The sequence below is a fragment of the Aythya marila genome, assembly GCF_965140915.1.
Source record: "Aythya marila genome assembly, chromosome: 8".
In the NCBI taxonomy this organism is placed as follows: domain Eukaryota; kingdom Metazoa; phylum Chordata; class Aves; order Anseriformes; family Anatidae; genus Aythya; species Aythya marila.
Genome location: NC_139049.1, coordinates 15642623 through 15658552, shown reverse-complemented (window position 1 = coordinate 15658552; position 15930 = coordinate 15642623). Strand labels below are relative to the sequence as shown.

Below are 15930 nucleotides of genomic sequence, written 5' to 3'. Positions count from 1 at the left end.
AGCGAGAGATCTGTTGCTGTGTGCAGGGCTGGGTTTTATAGTTTGTGTTCAGCTGTTTGGAAAGTTCTGTCTTCCATAAGTCAAGTTAACTTTTACGTAAGTGAAAGTGAACTTCTATTTAAATAGTATTTTTCTCTAACTCTTGATTCCTGAAAGGGTCAATTTCTCTTCCCATAAAGTTAAATACAGTCATACTTGGAAGTGTATTGTTTAAATCCATGGTCTGAAAAATCTCCAGCTGTGCAGCTGTCTACGCAGCAGTGCAGGTCACGAGGAACATCACCTGCTGAGCACTGGCACTGCCCGCCCCACAGTGTCTAGGTCAAGTTCCTGCTGTCCTGGTACTGGAGTGTCCTCCTGGAGAGCAGCGCTGCTGGGCTGAGGTCACTTCGCATCTGCGCCTCTAACTGTGACCTCCCGGGGCTGCTGCGCACTACTGGAGCCATTAACTTGCCAGTCAGTAAGGGAGCGTGTGAGTATAGGAAATGGAGCTGTCGCAGGAACTGGGTGCTCCCAGAAGAGATAAGAGACACCAGCCATTTTCAGTGCTAACTGCAATTTCCTCCTTTGACTTTATTTTCCCTAAGGAATTATTGTCATTGCTGCTTGCCTGTGAGTTTGTGACTACACTCTGCAGAAACTGTACAGTGCTTTGGAAAAAAAAAAAGTGAATAAATTATTAGAAGCTGAGAAAGTATCTGCCTTGAATGTTTGAAAAGAAAGATATTTTTTTTAGTATGTTCTTTATCTTAGAATTTCTTTTTCTTCTAATTGTGAACAGGGTGGTGGAGACTGTCCAGAGATGAGCATTGGGGCAATTAAGATCGCTCTAGAAATTTCTCTTCCTGGTTCTTTCATCTATGTATTTACTGATGCACGATCCAAAGATTATAGACTTGCACATGAAGTACTTCAGCTCATTCAACAGAAACAATCACAGGTACAGAGGGGATTTACATTCTGAGCTGGTATATGGTCAGCATTCCAGTTATGTGGATGTCCTTATATTGTTCTGAAATGAGTGTTCGGTGAAGTCTGAGCGTTGATAGAAGAGTGTGACTTATAAAGTTATTCTTGTTTGTTTCTTTCTGCGTTGTTGTTTTCATCAGCAATGAATACAGTATGTCTGTCCTTATATGCAAAGTAATATGAACCCTTGCTGAGCAATACAGTTCTTTTCTTGTCAGGCCTATGTACTAACTGTAAAATGTTTTCCTACAAAAGCTTTCACTATGTCCAATGTGACTTGGATTTGATTTTTCTTTTTTGTTTGTTTGTTTTGTTTTAAATACAGGTAGTATTTGTGCTAACTGGAGACTGTGATGACAGGGATCATATTGGTTACAAAGTCTATGAAGAAATTGCCTCAACAAGCTCTGGTCAAGTTTTTCACTTGGACAAAAAGCAAGTTAATGAGGTAAATTTGCCCAAATTCTGCTATATAGAACAAGGCAGGGGTTTATTCTCTAAGTCTTTAAATGACCTGATTGTGGGCTAGTGTGATTGAGGAGAAAATCTAAATGTTCTCAAATTTGTATATAGATTTTGTTCTATCTTTCCATCTGCTATATCAGGATTCAATTCTATTAATTTTATTTATATTAGGGAAGTCTGAACTACTATATGTCTTTGTTGGAAAGCTTCCAGGAGGAAAGCCTTTAATATAAAGGGACAGTTCTGTGCTTTGTGAGTGTCAAATCAGTGGCTTTACTCCTCTCTGAATGCAAGTACAATATCAGCTTTAAATGAACACTTTGTTAGCAAGCAAAGGATGACTAATAAGCCAGGATATAAGGTTATGGACAGGTAAGCTAGCAGGCTTCCATTGTTCACAAAGCAACTGTGATAATTTTTAATTGAGGTTGTTTTTTCAACAGTTTTGACGCTTTTGCTGTCAAATGGTAGTTTTGAGTCATGGTGAAATGCTTTGTTGTAATTGTTGACTCACAGCCCTGAACGAATATTTTCTTTGAAAATTCCAGTGATTCTTAGACATAAATGAAATTTCAGTAGTGCATGAGAAAATAATTTGGAGAGAGATGAAATCACACCTTAGTTATTTGGGGAGCTGCAGTTGTTTATACATGTTGTAAATGTTTCCTTTTGACTTCTTTGTATAGGCCATAACTGGATGAGGTTTTTAAATAAAACTTTAGTTTCAGTTTGTTCCTTTTCTTTTTCTTTCTAAAACTTTGACGGTGACAAATGTTGAACATGCATTGCAGCTCTCTTCTGCTGTTGGTTAGTGAGATTGATATTCTTACCGGGAATGTAATAAGGTACTGGCAATAATGTGAAAGTGATCTAAAGGAAGAACTTCCCCGAAGGGTTTATCCTCCCAGAATTAGGTTAAAAGTTAGAGGAAAAGAAATTGGCAGTTAGGACTATGCAGTTTCTGATCTGCGTTTTGCATTTTTTTTGTGTAAGAAGGGTAAAACTTCTGTCTGTGAGACTCCATAAAATCCATTTATACTGAAATAGTCATAATACTGCCAATGGGAAATACTCTTTGTCAGGTCTGCAGATTGAGGATAAAGTATTTTTGTTTTGTTTTGCTTCTGGTTTTGGGAGGTAAGTGAGCAGAAGTGACTTGTATGTATTAGGCAGTACCATATTGTTAAGAAGAGCTGACATACACTGTTCTGTTGGCTGTCTGCTTCTGCTTTCTGAACTTAGCACTTTTCCATCTCCAAGAATACTAGCTTCTGTTTGAACTGTTGGTCTGTCTGTGAATTTTGAGTAAGGTTTCAAGCCGGGAGTTTCAGTAGCCATTTCTACCTCTTTCCTGCTTTATCTCAGCATTTTCTTTGGGCAAAGAATGGGGCTTCTCATCTCTGGGGTAGACAACCCATAGCCTGTACAAGAGCCAGAGGGTGATACAGACAAGTGATTATATCATTAGGTGCTATTCTTGCAGGTTGTGGTTGTGTTTTTTTGGGGTGGGGGTGTGGTGGTGGTGGCGGAAGAATGCATTGCATTATATAATTACACCTCCTTTCAGTGATCATAGGTTGCAAATGGTCCCCTTGGTAAAACTCTACAATACTTTTGGAAGTCCTACATGGTAACATGGTAACTGCTGAACAAATTGCATTTTAAAAGAAAACAAAAACAAAAAGCCACAACACCTTAGTGAGCTTACATACAGCTACTCCTGGGATAGGGGACTGTGAAAATGAGCTTACCAAAAGTCTACAGTCTCAAATAAAACCTTTGCTGCAGATTTTGGTTCTGGATCAGAAATACTATTTTTCGAGGAACATATGCCCTACTGTGCGGATGCAAATGAATAGGAGTTGTAGTAGTAATCTGCATTAGCTGTTAATGGTATATATTTCAGATTCATCAGACACAGATCTCTCTCTCCTTTTTATCTGAGTAGTCAATGATGTGTGAAGAATGAAGTTTATAAATGTTAAAGCACAGTCACTCTTTTGGGCCTAGAGACGACTAATGCTGAATTGTAGACCAGGAAAGAACCAAGACTGTGAATACCCTGCCAAACCGATGTCTTGTTTTCTTCAACATTTTTGAGTATTCTACCCCCACCCCCCCAAATAAACAAAGCTATTTTTAGTGTATAAAATTTCAAACCATTGCTCTCATCCTTGCCCTTTGTGCTTTAAGTTCAGAATGAACAGAATTAAGCAATATTATAACTAGCTACAAGGAAACACAACAAAACAGTACTTGATACTTTTCCAATGCTTGTGTTGTCAAGAGGACTAAGAAAGCTTTTTGCCTTTCTTCCACCTCTGCAAAAAAGATTATTATGATAATGCTACAGTTAACTTGGTCACAATTATTGTCAGTTGGCCAAGTTGCGTTGGCTTCAGGCCAGAAAAGTGTGAAATAAGAGAGCTAAGTGGAGCTATTCATGTATTTGCTGAATGAAGATCTTCAAAACATGATATTCTTCTCCTACTGGTAGAAGAAATTGGAAAGGTTTATGTGCATGGATAAATAAGAATATTCTCAATGTCCAAAATACAAGTTGTGGTTTTGTTACCTAAACCTCCTTCTAGATTTCTTGTAGGTTTGGGTTAGGTCTACCATCATCTGCAGAGGTAACTCTATCCAAGAAAGAAAACATTACAGGTTTCAAATAGTATGAGTCCAACTAAGTTTTTACCATATTTGGTAAAACCTGATGGGTTATATGGTTCCAGGTCTGTCAGAGCATAAAAGTATTTCATGATTCTTAAAAGGGAAAGATTTACTGTTCAAATTTTGGTTTTGAAGTTCTACTTTTATTAACGATTTGTGAATGTGATTGCACTTAACTACAAATTCATTAAGCAGTCTTCAGTTTGAAGTTTTCCAGCTGGTCCCTAGTCTTCAGAGATTTATCTCAGTGAGGCAATTTGAAAGTGAAGTTTCTTCTAGATGAAAGAACCATAGCTTTCTTGTTTTTGCCTCTGTCTTAGGAAGGTGGTTATGCTTGTCTTATCAAAGCATTTAAGTTCAGATCTTGAAAGGTGTTTCAGTAGTCTAAGGTTTCCTTGGCTGCAGTAATGTTCCATGGCTGCAAATTAAGGTCAGAGCCTACAAAATCAGTAATTGCTCCAAATTAAATGCATTGAGTATCCTCATTAAACAAGGGTTAGACTCTCCCTCTACAACAGATTGCATATTGTATACCCACATCCAATTTTATTAGTATCTTCCCAGAAAATACTAAATTTGACATGAGCTGAAGTTATGTTTCACCCCACTTACAGAACTCTGTTATGAGGGGAATAAGTAAGTAAATTTCTGGAAATGACTGATGCCAAAGGTTTGTACTGATGCCACAACTGGCAGTAAGATGAACAGTGACAATTAGCAGAATGTGAATTTGGTACGGCTTAAAAATTGTGGAGAATGAGTCATCAGTGGTTTAGATCATGCCTCCAGGTTGTTTTGATTTGTTTGTGGTAAACACGAGTCATTACTGGGTCTGATGAGTATGTGCAGTCGGTATGGCTAAAGCCAGGAGTTCACAGGAACGTGAGCTAGCAGAGTTCTTTATTTCTTTTAGTGTTGAAACACTTGCTTGATTTTTTTCTTACCTTACTGTTACCTGAGTTCTAAATATTCTGCTCCTACCTGCTATAAGAAGGGAAAATTTTCCTGGGCTGCTTAAAAATACAGCTTTCCTAATGATTTTTAAAATAAGTAGAAGTGGATGTTTCATATACAGGCTTTAGAACATTGATGGGAGGAGAACTGAAAGTGACTGTGAAGGTGGCTAGAGACATTGTATTGACTTTGGTGTAGAAGAGGGTGTTACTGAGTGACTGGAGAGGGGAATGGGACTATATTTAAAAATAAAAATAAAAAGGTTGGAATTCAAGTGGGTGAACATAAGCGATGATGTGAGTGAGAGGAGCTAAGAAGGGAGCTGAGGACAGAGATTGGACAAGCAGTAACAGAACATGTTAAAAGAAGTGGTACAAAAGGATTCATGTTTGCAGGCAGAAGGTGAATGTCTGTAGGTTCACACGGATCTGGCATGGAGCCCAGTATTCTTCACAGTAATTAATTCTTTGCTCCAAACAGAAGTCTCAAACCTGCTGGAAAGCATCCTACTTCTCTTGGCTGCTAGTCCTCACTGAGGACAGCTACTCTGAGTTACACCTACATGGCCTGGGTCAGTATTAAAGGTCTGCAGCGCGGATGAACACCAGGTGTATGTTTAGATGTCGCTGCATGAGGAAATCATTTTAAGTTTTGTTTCATTTTGCTAAAAATGTAAAAGGCCCCTCCAGCGTTTTACAAGAATAACAGGAAGGCCATGAAGTCAAAGCACAAAACTGCAGCATATTGTTAATGTCACTTGCTTAGCCCTGTTTCTTATTGCCTTCTTGCTCCCTCCTTCCTTCCCTAGCAGTCAGCGTGCATTATCACAGAAAAAGGGATTGGTTTCATGGCTGAGACAGCTGAATGCTGCCTGGGCGAGTATGCTTCTACTCTGGAGACATGGATTGTACAGTAAATGCCAAGCAAGAGAAGTAGTTACAGCTGTTCTTTCTCTGGTTTATGTGGAACTTGGATTCTCTGGAAGAAATACTCTGATCATGTATCTAAGAGCTGTCACAAAGCAACTGTAAAGAGGATGTTTTAAAGATAGTTGAAAGCAGGCAGACTTAATTCCCATGTATTCCTAATTTTGAAGTGCTTGAGATTCAGTACTAACACATTTCTTTCAGTAATGTTTTTTGGTCTATATAATGTATACTTTTATGTACAACCTAGGACATATTTTCATAGTGTAATTTTCACATGCAGTTTCTTGGTCATATTTTTCTAGAACAGAATTACTAGAATATTTTCTCTTTGGATGAAAGTAAGAGCCTACATATAGTTAAGCAATGAAACAGTTAACTTCAAATCCTGTTGCTTTGACTGTTTGAGAAATATTCTTGAGACTAAGAATAAACAAATGAGAATAGAGACCATTCTCCATATATTTTCCAGGTTTCAGTATGCATTCCAAGAAATGACCTGACAGCAGGGCAGGTTGCAAGAGCAAATTCTCTGGAGAAGTGTTATAAATTTCTGTGTTTGCCCTTCCCCCTCTAATAATACTAATCGAGTCAGATTTTGGCAGAACAACAAAAGTTGCAGTTGTTTTGGGGGCTTTCTGTAAGCGTCCCAAAGGAAAAAAAGCTACTTCAAAACCAGTGTTACAGCAGTATTGCAAACCTTGTTGGAATGACAGGGTTGGGAAATGCATCTCTCAGAACTGCCTGTTGAACTTTGGGGGGGAAAAAAGTTAACTTCACAAACAAATTATTGCCAGACTAAAGACAGCTGGGTCATTCTCTTGGCTTCCATTTTCACTTTTGAACTTGAAAAATTCTCAAAAACATTTGCTTAAAAACTGAGGTTAGGTTCTGCTCTGAATTTAAGCTACTCACAGTAGCTTCCAGTTCTGATGTATATTTGTGTTAAAAACAAAGGTGATTTTGCGCTTTTTTTTTTTTTTTTTTTTTCTGTAATGTCAGTTGCACAACAAAAATGCATCATCCCAGGGAAAAGTTACTTTAAGGGCAAATTCTACCATAAGAGAATTGAAATAGCTTCATGGCCATCAGCCAGCCTGCATACAATTCATAAAGTGGAATTTTAGCTAATGTTTACTGTAGTATCAGAGTACTTCCTAAGCGTTGCTGTATCTTTTTCCATAACAGTTCTGAGAGATACAAAGGTATTCCTCTTCTTCTGGTAAAAGAGTACCAAAGGAATTAAGGTGGTGTGGCTAATGTAACAGCTTGGCAGTTACACAAAGTAACTACACAAACTAAAATTAAAGGAATGAAGACAGAACCCATGACAACTTAGTGAATATAAAATATAGAGAAGGAACTAGAGGGTCTAAAGATTATACTTTATGTATATTTGTATAAGGTAATACGCTTCCATGTGCCTAATATCAGACTACATTAGCATAATATGTGGTTGAGAGCCCATGCCTGATGCTTACTGTTTGTTGGATTTTCCTGAAACTCTCAAGCCAACACTACTTTCCTGTGTATTCACAATAGGTTGAAATGTGCATGGCTGCTCTTCAGAAACACTGTTCGTTTTGGTGACGCTACTGATTTTTGTTTCATAGACTTGGAAAGTGGAAGATACAAACTTTTTTTTTTTTATGATTTCATTTTATTTATTTTAAATGCTACGAATGTCAGAAGCTATAAAAGTAGGAGGTACTACTTTTAAAATCCTGGCAGTGATTTGTGTATTCATGTCCTCATCTGACTGCCTAGCTGTTAGAGTGAAAGAAGAAAGACCAAACTCCCATTAATGGTAACCTGGGTAGAGTTCAATCCCTAAACCATTACCACCTTGGGAAAATCCATGCTGAGTGGTCCCTGGCACCTTCTACTTTGTGTGCCCAGAAAGATGATGAAGGGATTGAGTTAGAGTCGTAATACTAGTAGGCAAGCAGAACCAGAAGGTAAACGTTATTGTTCTGTCAGATACTCAATGGAAATCTAGTATCCTTGAAATTCATGTAACATATCTGAGATGAAACTATCTGAGATGAAACCAGTCTTTTTAATTTTGTATCCATTCCAGCTGGGTAAATTATCAAACTATAGCAGAATAGTTCTCAGGGTATCTGGAAAACTCTTACATAGTGGAAGATGGTTTTTGTTTAAAACAGAAAGCAAATTGGTAAAGATTTACAGTTTGAGCTAAATCTCTGTTCTGGACTTGGACTGGACCTTGGTAAACGTTCAAGTATTTTTACGTCCTCAAAATTTATTTTTATGCGTGAAACTATCTAGTTATAGTAGAGACTCCTTGGCTACTTGCTGAGGCGATAAGCTCTGGGGCAGATCCGGGGATTGGACAGGCAGGGCTAATTTTTCTGTCACTGAGCCCACTTGAGGGAGCCGCCAGGACCTGACAGCCCTCACGAGGGAGGTGAACGAGGTGAGAACGAGGCGTAGGCGGAGCCAGCAGCGCCCCCTCCCCGGCCATTCAAAAGCTGTCCCTCGGGAGCATGGGTGAACAGGGCGTGGTGCGTCAGAAGGGAATGGTGTGACAGTTCCCGCAGGCAGGGCAGAGCGTTCCCCCCCTGCGGCCCATACGAACACCTCCTCTAACGGCGGTCTACCGCTAGCTCAGCTGCAATGGTGTACACCAGGCACAGTGTGCTCTCTAGGAAGTCTGTTCACACCCAGACCAAAACTGCCCGCTCAAAACTGCAGCAGTTCAGGTTTCCGGGTGCAGGGAGTGCCTGAGCCTGTTGCTACCACTTGCGGGGAGGAAAGAGACTGTGTGTGTGAGGTGCGAGCAGGTGGACGACCTGGTCCACCTGCACCATTACAGCTGACAATAGTTGCGAAATCGTCAGTGCTTGTTGTTGTGGGGGACTTCAACTTCCCAGACATATCCTGGAAGCACAACACAGCCCAGAGAAAGCAGTCTAGGAGGTTTCTGGAGAGTGTGGAAGATAGCTTCCTGATGCAGCTGGTTATTGAGCCTACCAGGGGAGGTGCCCTGCTAGACCTTCTCTTCACAAACAGAGAAGGACTGGTGGAGGATGTGGTGGTTGGAAACTGTCTTGGGCAGAGTGAACATGAAATGGTAGAGTTCTCCATTCTCGGAGAAGCCAGGAAGGGGACCAGTAAAACTGCTGTATTGGACTTCCGGAGGGACGACTTTGAACTGTTCAGGACACTGGTTGGTAGAGTCCCTTGAGAGGTGGTTGTGAAGGGCAGAGGAGTCCAGGAAGGCTGGGCGCTCTTCAAGAAGGAAATCTTAATGGCTCAGGAGCAGTCTGTCCCCACGTGCACAAAGATGAGCTGGTGAGGAAGACTGGCCTGGCTGAACAGAGAGTTGTGGCTTGAGCTTAGGAGGAAAAAGAGGGTTTACAATCTTTGGAAAAGAGGGCAGGCCACTCGGGAGGACTATAAGGATGTTGTGAGGCAGTGCAGGGACAAAATTAGAAAGGCCAAAGCTCATCTGGAGCTCAATCTGGCAACTGCCCTCAAAGACAACAAAAAATGTTTTTTACAAATATATTAATGCAGAACAGAGGATTAAGGAGAATCTCCGGCCTTTACTGGATGCAGGGGGGAACTTAGTTACAAAAGATGAGGAAAAGGCGGAGGTGCTTAATGCCTTCTTTGCCTCAGTCTCTAGCAGCAAAACCAGTTGCTCTCTGGATACCTAGTACCCTGAACTGGTGGAAGGGGATGGGGAGCAGAATGTGACCCTCACTATCCATGAGGAAATGTCTGGCAACCTGCTACAGCACTTGGATGTACGCAAGTTGATGGGGCCAGATGGGATCAACCCGAGGATACCAAGAGAACTGGCAGAGGAGCTGGCCAAGCCGCTTACTTTCATTTATCAGAAGTCCTGGCTATCGGGGGTTTGCTAGCCCCTTGTCGACTGGCGGCTAGCAAATGTGACACCCATCTACAAGAAGGGCTGGAGGGCAGACTCGGGAAACTGTAGGCCTGTCAGTTTGACCTCAGTGCCAGGGAAACTCATGGAGCAGATTATCTTGAGTGTCATCACGCAGCACTTGCAGGGCAAGCAGGCGATCAGGCCCAGTCAGCATGGGTTTATGAAAGGCAGGTCCTGCTTGACAAACCTGATCTCCTTCTATGACAAAGTGATGCGCTTGGTGGATGAGGGAAAGGCCGTGGTTGTGGTCTACCTTGACTTCAGCAAGGCTTTTGACACTGTTTCCCACAGCATTCTCCTCAAGAAACTGTCTGCTCTTGGCTTGGACTGGCGCACGCTTCGTTGGGTTAAAAACTGGCTGGGTAGCCGGGCCCTAAGAGTCGTGGTGAATGGAGCCAAATCCAGCTGGAGGCCGGTCACTAGTGGCGTTCCCCAGGGCTCGGTACTGGGGCTAGTCCTCTTTAATATCTTTATCGATGATATGGATGAGGGCATCAAGTGCACCCGCAGTAAGTTCACAGATGACACCAAGTTAGGTGCGTGTGTCAATCTGCTTGAGGGTAGGAAGGCTCTGCAGGAGGATCTGGATAGGCTTGACTGATGAGCTGGGGCCAACTGTATGAAGTTCAACAAGGCCAAGTACCGGGTCCTGCATCTGGGGCACAATAACCCCAAGCAGAGCTACAGGCTGGGAGATGAGTGGTTGGAGAGCTGCCTGTCGGAGAAGGACCTGGGAGTATTGGTGGATAGTCAGCTGAATATGAGCCAGCAGTGTGCTCAGGTGGCCAAGAAGGCCAATGGCATCCTGGCTTGCATAAGAAGCAGTGTGGCCAGCAGGTCTAGATTGTCCCCCTGTATTCGGCTCTGGTGAGGCCACACCTCGAGTACTGTGTTCAGTTTTGGGCCCCTCGCTACAAGAAGGACATGGAGGTGCTTGAGTGGGTCCAGAGAAGGGCAACGAAGCTGGTGAGGGGTCTGGAGAACAAGTCCTACGAGGAGCGGCTGAGGGAGCTGGGCTTGTTCAGCCTGGAGAAAAGGTGGCTCAGGGGCGACCTTATCGCTCTTTATAAGCACATTAAAGGAGGCTGTAGAAAGGTGGCAGTTGGTCTATTCTCCCATGTGCCTGGTGTCAGGATCAGAGGAAATGGGCTAAAGTTGCGCCGGGGTGTTTTAGGTTGGATATTGGCAAGAACTTCTTTACTGAGAGGGTTGTGAGGCATTGGAACAGGCTGCCCAGGGAAGTGGTGGAGTCACCATCCCTGGAGGTCTTTAAAAGATGTTTAGATGCTGAACTTAGCAATATAGTTTAGTGGAGGACTTTTTAGTGTTAGGTCAGAGTTTGGACTCGATGATCTTGAGGTCTCTTCCAACCTAGACAATTCTGTGATTCCAAAAGTTAACATGTACTCATCCATCCAGTTGAAGATCCCCTTAATTTGAACTCAGCTGACTTAAATTGATCTAAAAATACAACTATATTTTTATTTTTATTTTTATTTTTATTTTTATTTTTATTTTTATTTTTATTTTTATTTTTATTTTTATTTTTATTTTTATTTTTATTTTTATTTTTATTTTTATTTTTATTTTTATTTTTATTTTTATTTTTATTTTTATTTTTATTTTTATTTTTTATTTTTTTCTCTGAAGCTCTCATTTTAAATCTTTCTGAAAGCAAAGAGATATTAAAAATGTATTTTTGGGGTGGCTTTCAGTGTGTTTTACTGTTTAAAAAAATAAGTGTTTTATGATCACATTTATGTGCTAACTTAAACCTTGCAATGGATTAGGTGGACATTAGGTGGACATGGATTAATGAACATTCTTAATTGTAAAGTGAGAGTTGAAGAGGGGAGAAGGGTAGAGATGGAGAAAAAGTCATTTTCCATTCTCGTGGAAAGAGAACATAGCTAATTCTGTGTTGAGATTTTCTGAAAGATTTGGTCATACTCATTTTGGTCATCTGCTGTTAGATCAATGCTATTTTTATTGTGTGCTGGTGGCGGTATGTTCAAAATGTTCTGTGTCAGACATGTCGTCTCTCTCTCACTTCGTTAGATAAAGTTTATTACCAAACTTTTCCAGATGTACTGAGAAATGCCATAAACAATCACATTCAGCATACAACTGTGGAAATCAATCAAATCATTGTGATTTACAACTTCTGAAATGTGTTGTCTTGGAAATATGTATAAACTTATTTCTGTTTTTATGCAGACATCCAGGATCATATAGTAGTTCAATCATATGAACTTTGACAAAGCATTGCAGAAACTAGCCTGTGGACCTGCATTTTTGCATTACTAATGGACTCAGACAGATAGGCCCTTCAGATTAGACTTCTGATCTAGTTTGATTGTGTATGAATGAACTATTTACTGGGTCTTATCAAGGATGCTCAACTCCCATTTCTGGTAAGATGCATCATTCAGTTTCCAAAATCAGCATGGCTTAATGCAGTGAGCACTATGCTGGATTGTCTTAACAGGAAAGCCAAAAACTAAAGAATCGGTTCCCTTCCACAGCCAAAAATAGTTGATACCTGGTCTTTGCAGAACATGCCCAAGAGGTGCTCTCTGACTGTTGTTTGAAGAAGAATGGCTCAGAAGAAGCTGAAACAGAACCATTTTAATGCTAGATATGTTTTTTATCCAAAGACCAGCAGCTTTTCTTAGAATAACCAGAGTAGCATCACAGTTACAAGTATACTAGCTTTTTCAGCAATGGACATGCGCAGAGCTGGGCTGATGGGTAGGTTCTTCTCTGTGTTATTTGAATTGGTGTTGGTATTTTGTGGCAGAACGTTGTCTGAATTGACTTGATGGTTAACTGAAATTGCTTTTTTGTCAGATAGCAAAAGGGGAGTAGAAGAGGATTGGATTCATTTCACTGTGTTTACTGAAAACACCTTTTCTAATTTGAAAGTGTTCTTTATTCTTCTAATACTTTTATAGGCTACAAGGCCTCATATAATTTACCTTTGGAAAAAAATGTGAGCTTTTGAAATGATTTCCATGGCTCAGCACACCTCTCTGTCAAAAAGGATATCTGGGGCTCATAGAAATATTTGTTTTGATTAGGTTTTTGTTTTGAAATAAATGGTTGCATGCTGCTGATAAATTTCCCACTGGAGAACCTTCCCACTTGCCCCCCATAATTTTACAAGCTGTAACATAGTACTATAGTGGCTTGAAGCGAGCTGTGCTGTATAAAAGTGGGATCTTTTCTAAAGGTAATTAATAGGATGTAGTAGTCTAAGAGAAATAATGGGAGGGGAAAAAAAACACAGGCTCTTTGTTTTAAATCTGGATGGATATGTCTTTCAGTAAATTCTTTTGTTGAAGCTCTTTGCTATGGAATTTTGGTGACTGCACTTTAAGGCGTCCCCCTCTTTGGGTTGTTTTAAATCCAGATCCTTCAAAAATCTGTTTTTCAGCATGACTGCAGCAATAGCTAAGTCAAAGGCCAGCAAAGTGCTTTGGGATCACTGGGATCATATGTGTTCTCCATTAGTAATTTTGTCTTTGTAATCCCAACAAACTTACATGTAAATCACTTATTCGGTGCAGAAATGGTTTAGACCAATCTTGGCCAGGTATCTTGTGTTGGTTTATAATGCGGAGAGATGGTTTGTCAAGCTTTAGTAGTGTTTCCTGATTGACCTAGGTAGAATTGTGTGTTCTTTCCATCTGCTTTTTAATACAGGTGGCTATGTCTGTAAAAGAAAAAAAAAAGTTTCAATTAATACAACTAAAAATTAATTATGATTAATTAATAATACAAAAAAGTTGGTTGGTTGTGTTTTTTTGGGAGATGGGGGTGGGGGCAAGGAGAGGAAGGGAAGGGAGAATTGCTGACAAAAGGCATTTCAGGGTTCGTCGCAGCGAGTAAGATTGTTGCAAAGCAGCCTGTTGGGAAAGCCTTGTAGTTATTGCTGTGCTGCGCTAGGAAGAAATCAAATTCTAGTTTATTTTTATTGTGAAATAATGATTTTATTAGAAAACAGAACAAGTTGCAGAGAATCATCTCACAAGGTTAGTGAATGGGAGTGAGCTAAGTGCTGATGGTTCGGACCTTCCAATTCTTTACAAATGTGAGAACTAAGCGAAGGACCTGGTCTAAGTCAATGGGTGGGTTGCCATCTTAACCCTGTCACTTGCTGCAGTTCCTGCTCAGGCTAAGACCTATCAAGTTGGTGGTCAGGATTGGGGATTAGGCAGCGATCATGAGGAGGAGCGTAAAAAAATGCATTCTGGGGAACTAAAATTGTTACCTAACTTTGTTTAAATTAATACCTTGTGAATCAGACTTTTTTTTTTTTCTTCTCTATCATATAAATGTTGCAGTCTTGTTTGAGAAATTTTTCAAGAATATAACATTAATCCTTCTGAGTTTTGAAAGAATTTTGTGTATAAATAACAGTGTGCCTTACTTATTGGTAAAACTTCTACAAGGATGCAGAAGTTTACCTTGTGACCTGATTTATTTTGCTTAATATGAAACACATTTAAGCTAGACTGGAAAATTCCTTTCTTCTGAAAATTCATGTAGGTTAATTAAATTTTACAATTTGTTTAAAAACTTTCCTGTGAAGGTAAGATCCTGGAATTAACTAGAATCCTTTCCATATACCTGCCACAAACAAGTGGCACAGTCATCTCAGTGTGTAATGTAAGTAGAGCAGATTGAAATCACTTTGGGAAGCATTTTTGGAGCCAAACATATAATTTTTAAAAGTAAAATGTAAGGTTAGCTGGATCTTTTTGAAGCCTTGTTGTTTCTGTTTCGGCATTCAACAGCTCATCTAAAGTAAACAGTTGCTGAATAGCTGATATCACTAGCTGTTACAGAAATGATCTTTCTCCCTTGGGTACTGTTACTTCAGAGGCTTTGAGTAGCATAGTTGATTTTACTCTCATTTTTGTATGTTCTTTTTAAAGTACACTTAAGTTCCTTGCTAACGCAGACCCTTGTGTGGAGTATACACAGCGCTGTTGTTACATGGCCAATGCTGTTTCGCTTCGCGTTGCACTGGGAACATTCAGCATGTCTCAGGTGAGGCATCCCTGGTAGTATGGGGATAATAATTTATGAAAACATGCCTCCACCACTTCACATGTTTTTTGGATGATGACCTTTATTTAAAATTCTTTTACATATGCACAAAGATGCAAAGGTTCCTGGGCATTTGTAGTATAAACTGTATGAACAAATACACTGCTGAGAGCCCTCCATTGCTGGTACATGACACATCCAGGTTAGCTTATTGTTCGGTTCAAAATCTTGTGCAGTCACTGTTGTGCTGCAGGGCTGTTTCTCCCTTTCTTTTCCTCAGCACTGTGCAGCATTCTCCCTTCCAAAGGAGGCCTTCACAAAGGCGCCGCCATCTTGGCTGGCGGGCCTGCTGTGGAACCAGCTTTCCTCACAGAGAGGTTAGGTGATGATGTACATCTGTTTTGAATTTTTAGTTGATAATTGTTGATTAAAAACAGTATAGTTAAAGATTAAAATTCTGTAAAGCACAAATTCAGTTTTAGTCACAGAACTTTATTTTCCACAGCATTGTTCTCCATTCTGTCCTGCATTCCATGTCTAACAGTACTTTGTATTAGGTGCTTTAGATTTAAAAATAAACAATCAAACAAAAAGCAACGAAGTCCATGGATGGTGATTAGTCAACTTGCCTGAATAAGGGAACTTTCCTTCTTGCTTCAGGTAATTAGTAGGGTATGACCAGAATTTGTATTTGCATTTGTATTGCTAATGTCTATTTGAAAATATAATGCTACGGTGTAAGTGTGGATGCTCTGTAGAGATTTTTCTTTAATCCTTTTCAACACCATGTTGATCTTGCCTTCACTAATATCTTCTGTGAAAATTGTGTGGTATTTGGGGATTGAGTGCACCCTCAGTAGGTTTGCAATAATGTTTGTTATTTTTACAGGTGATCTGTTTTGTCATATTATGTGTGTGTGTTCTTGATGTGAGCAGTTGAAGTAGAAACAGAAGTGTGCCTTC

At 40.1% G+C, this 15930-nt stretch overlaps 1 protein-coding gene across 4 annotated transcripts in view; it reads left to right on the top strand.

Annotated features, from left to right (window-relative positions):
- Positions 1-15930, top strand: part of HMCN1 (hemicentin 1) — a 194409-nt gene that overhangs the window by 31294 nt on the left and 147185 nt on the right. For all 4 annotated transcript variants that reach the window (XM_082766273.1, XM_082766274.1, XM_082766275.1 and 1 more), the window contains exons 3-4: positions 782-940; positions 1295-1417. In XM_082766273.1, coding sequence (XP_082622399.1) covers positions 782-940; positions 1295-1417 — 282 coding nt within the window. The remainder of the gene's footprint in view (positions 1-781; positions 941-1294; positions 1418-15930) is intronic.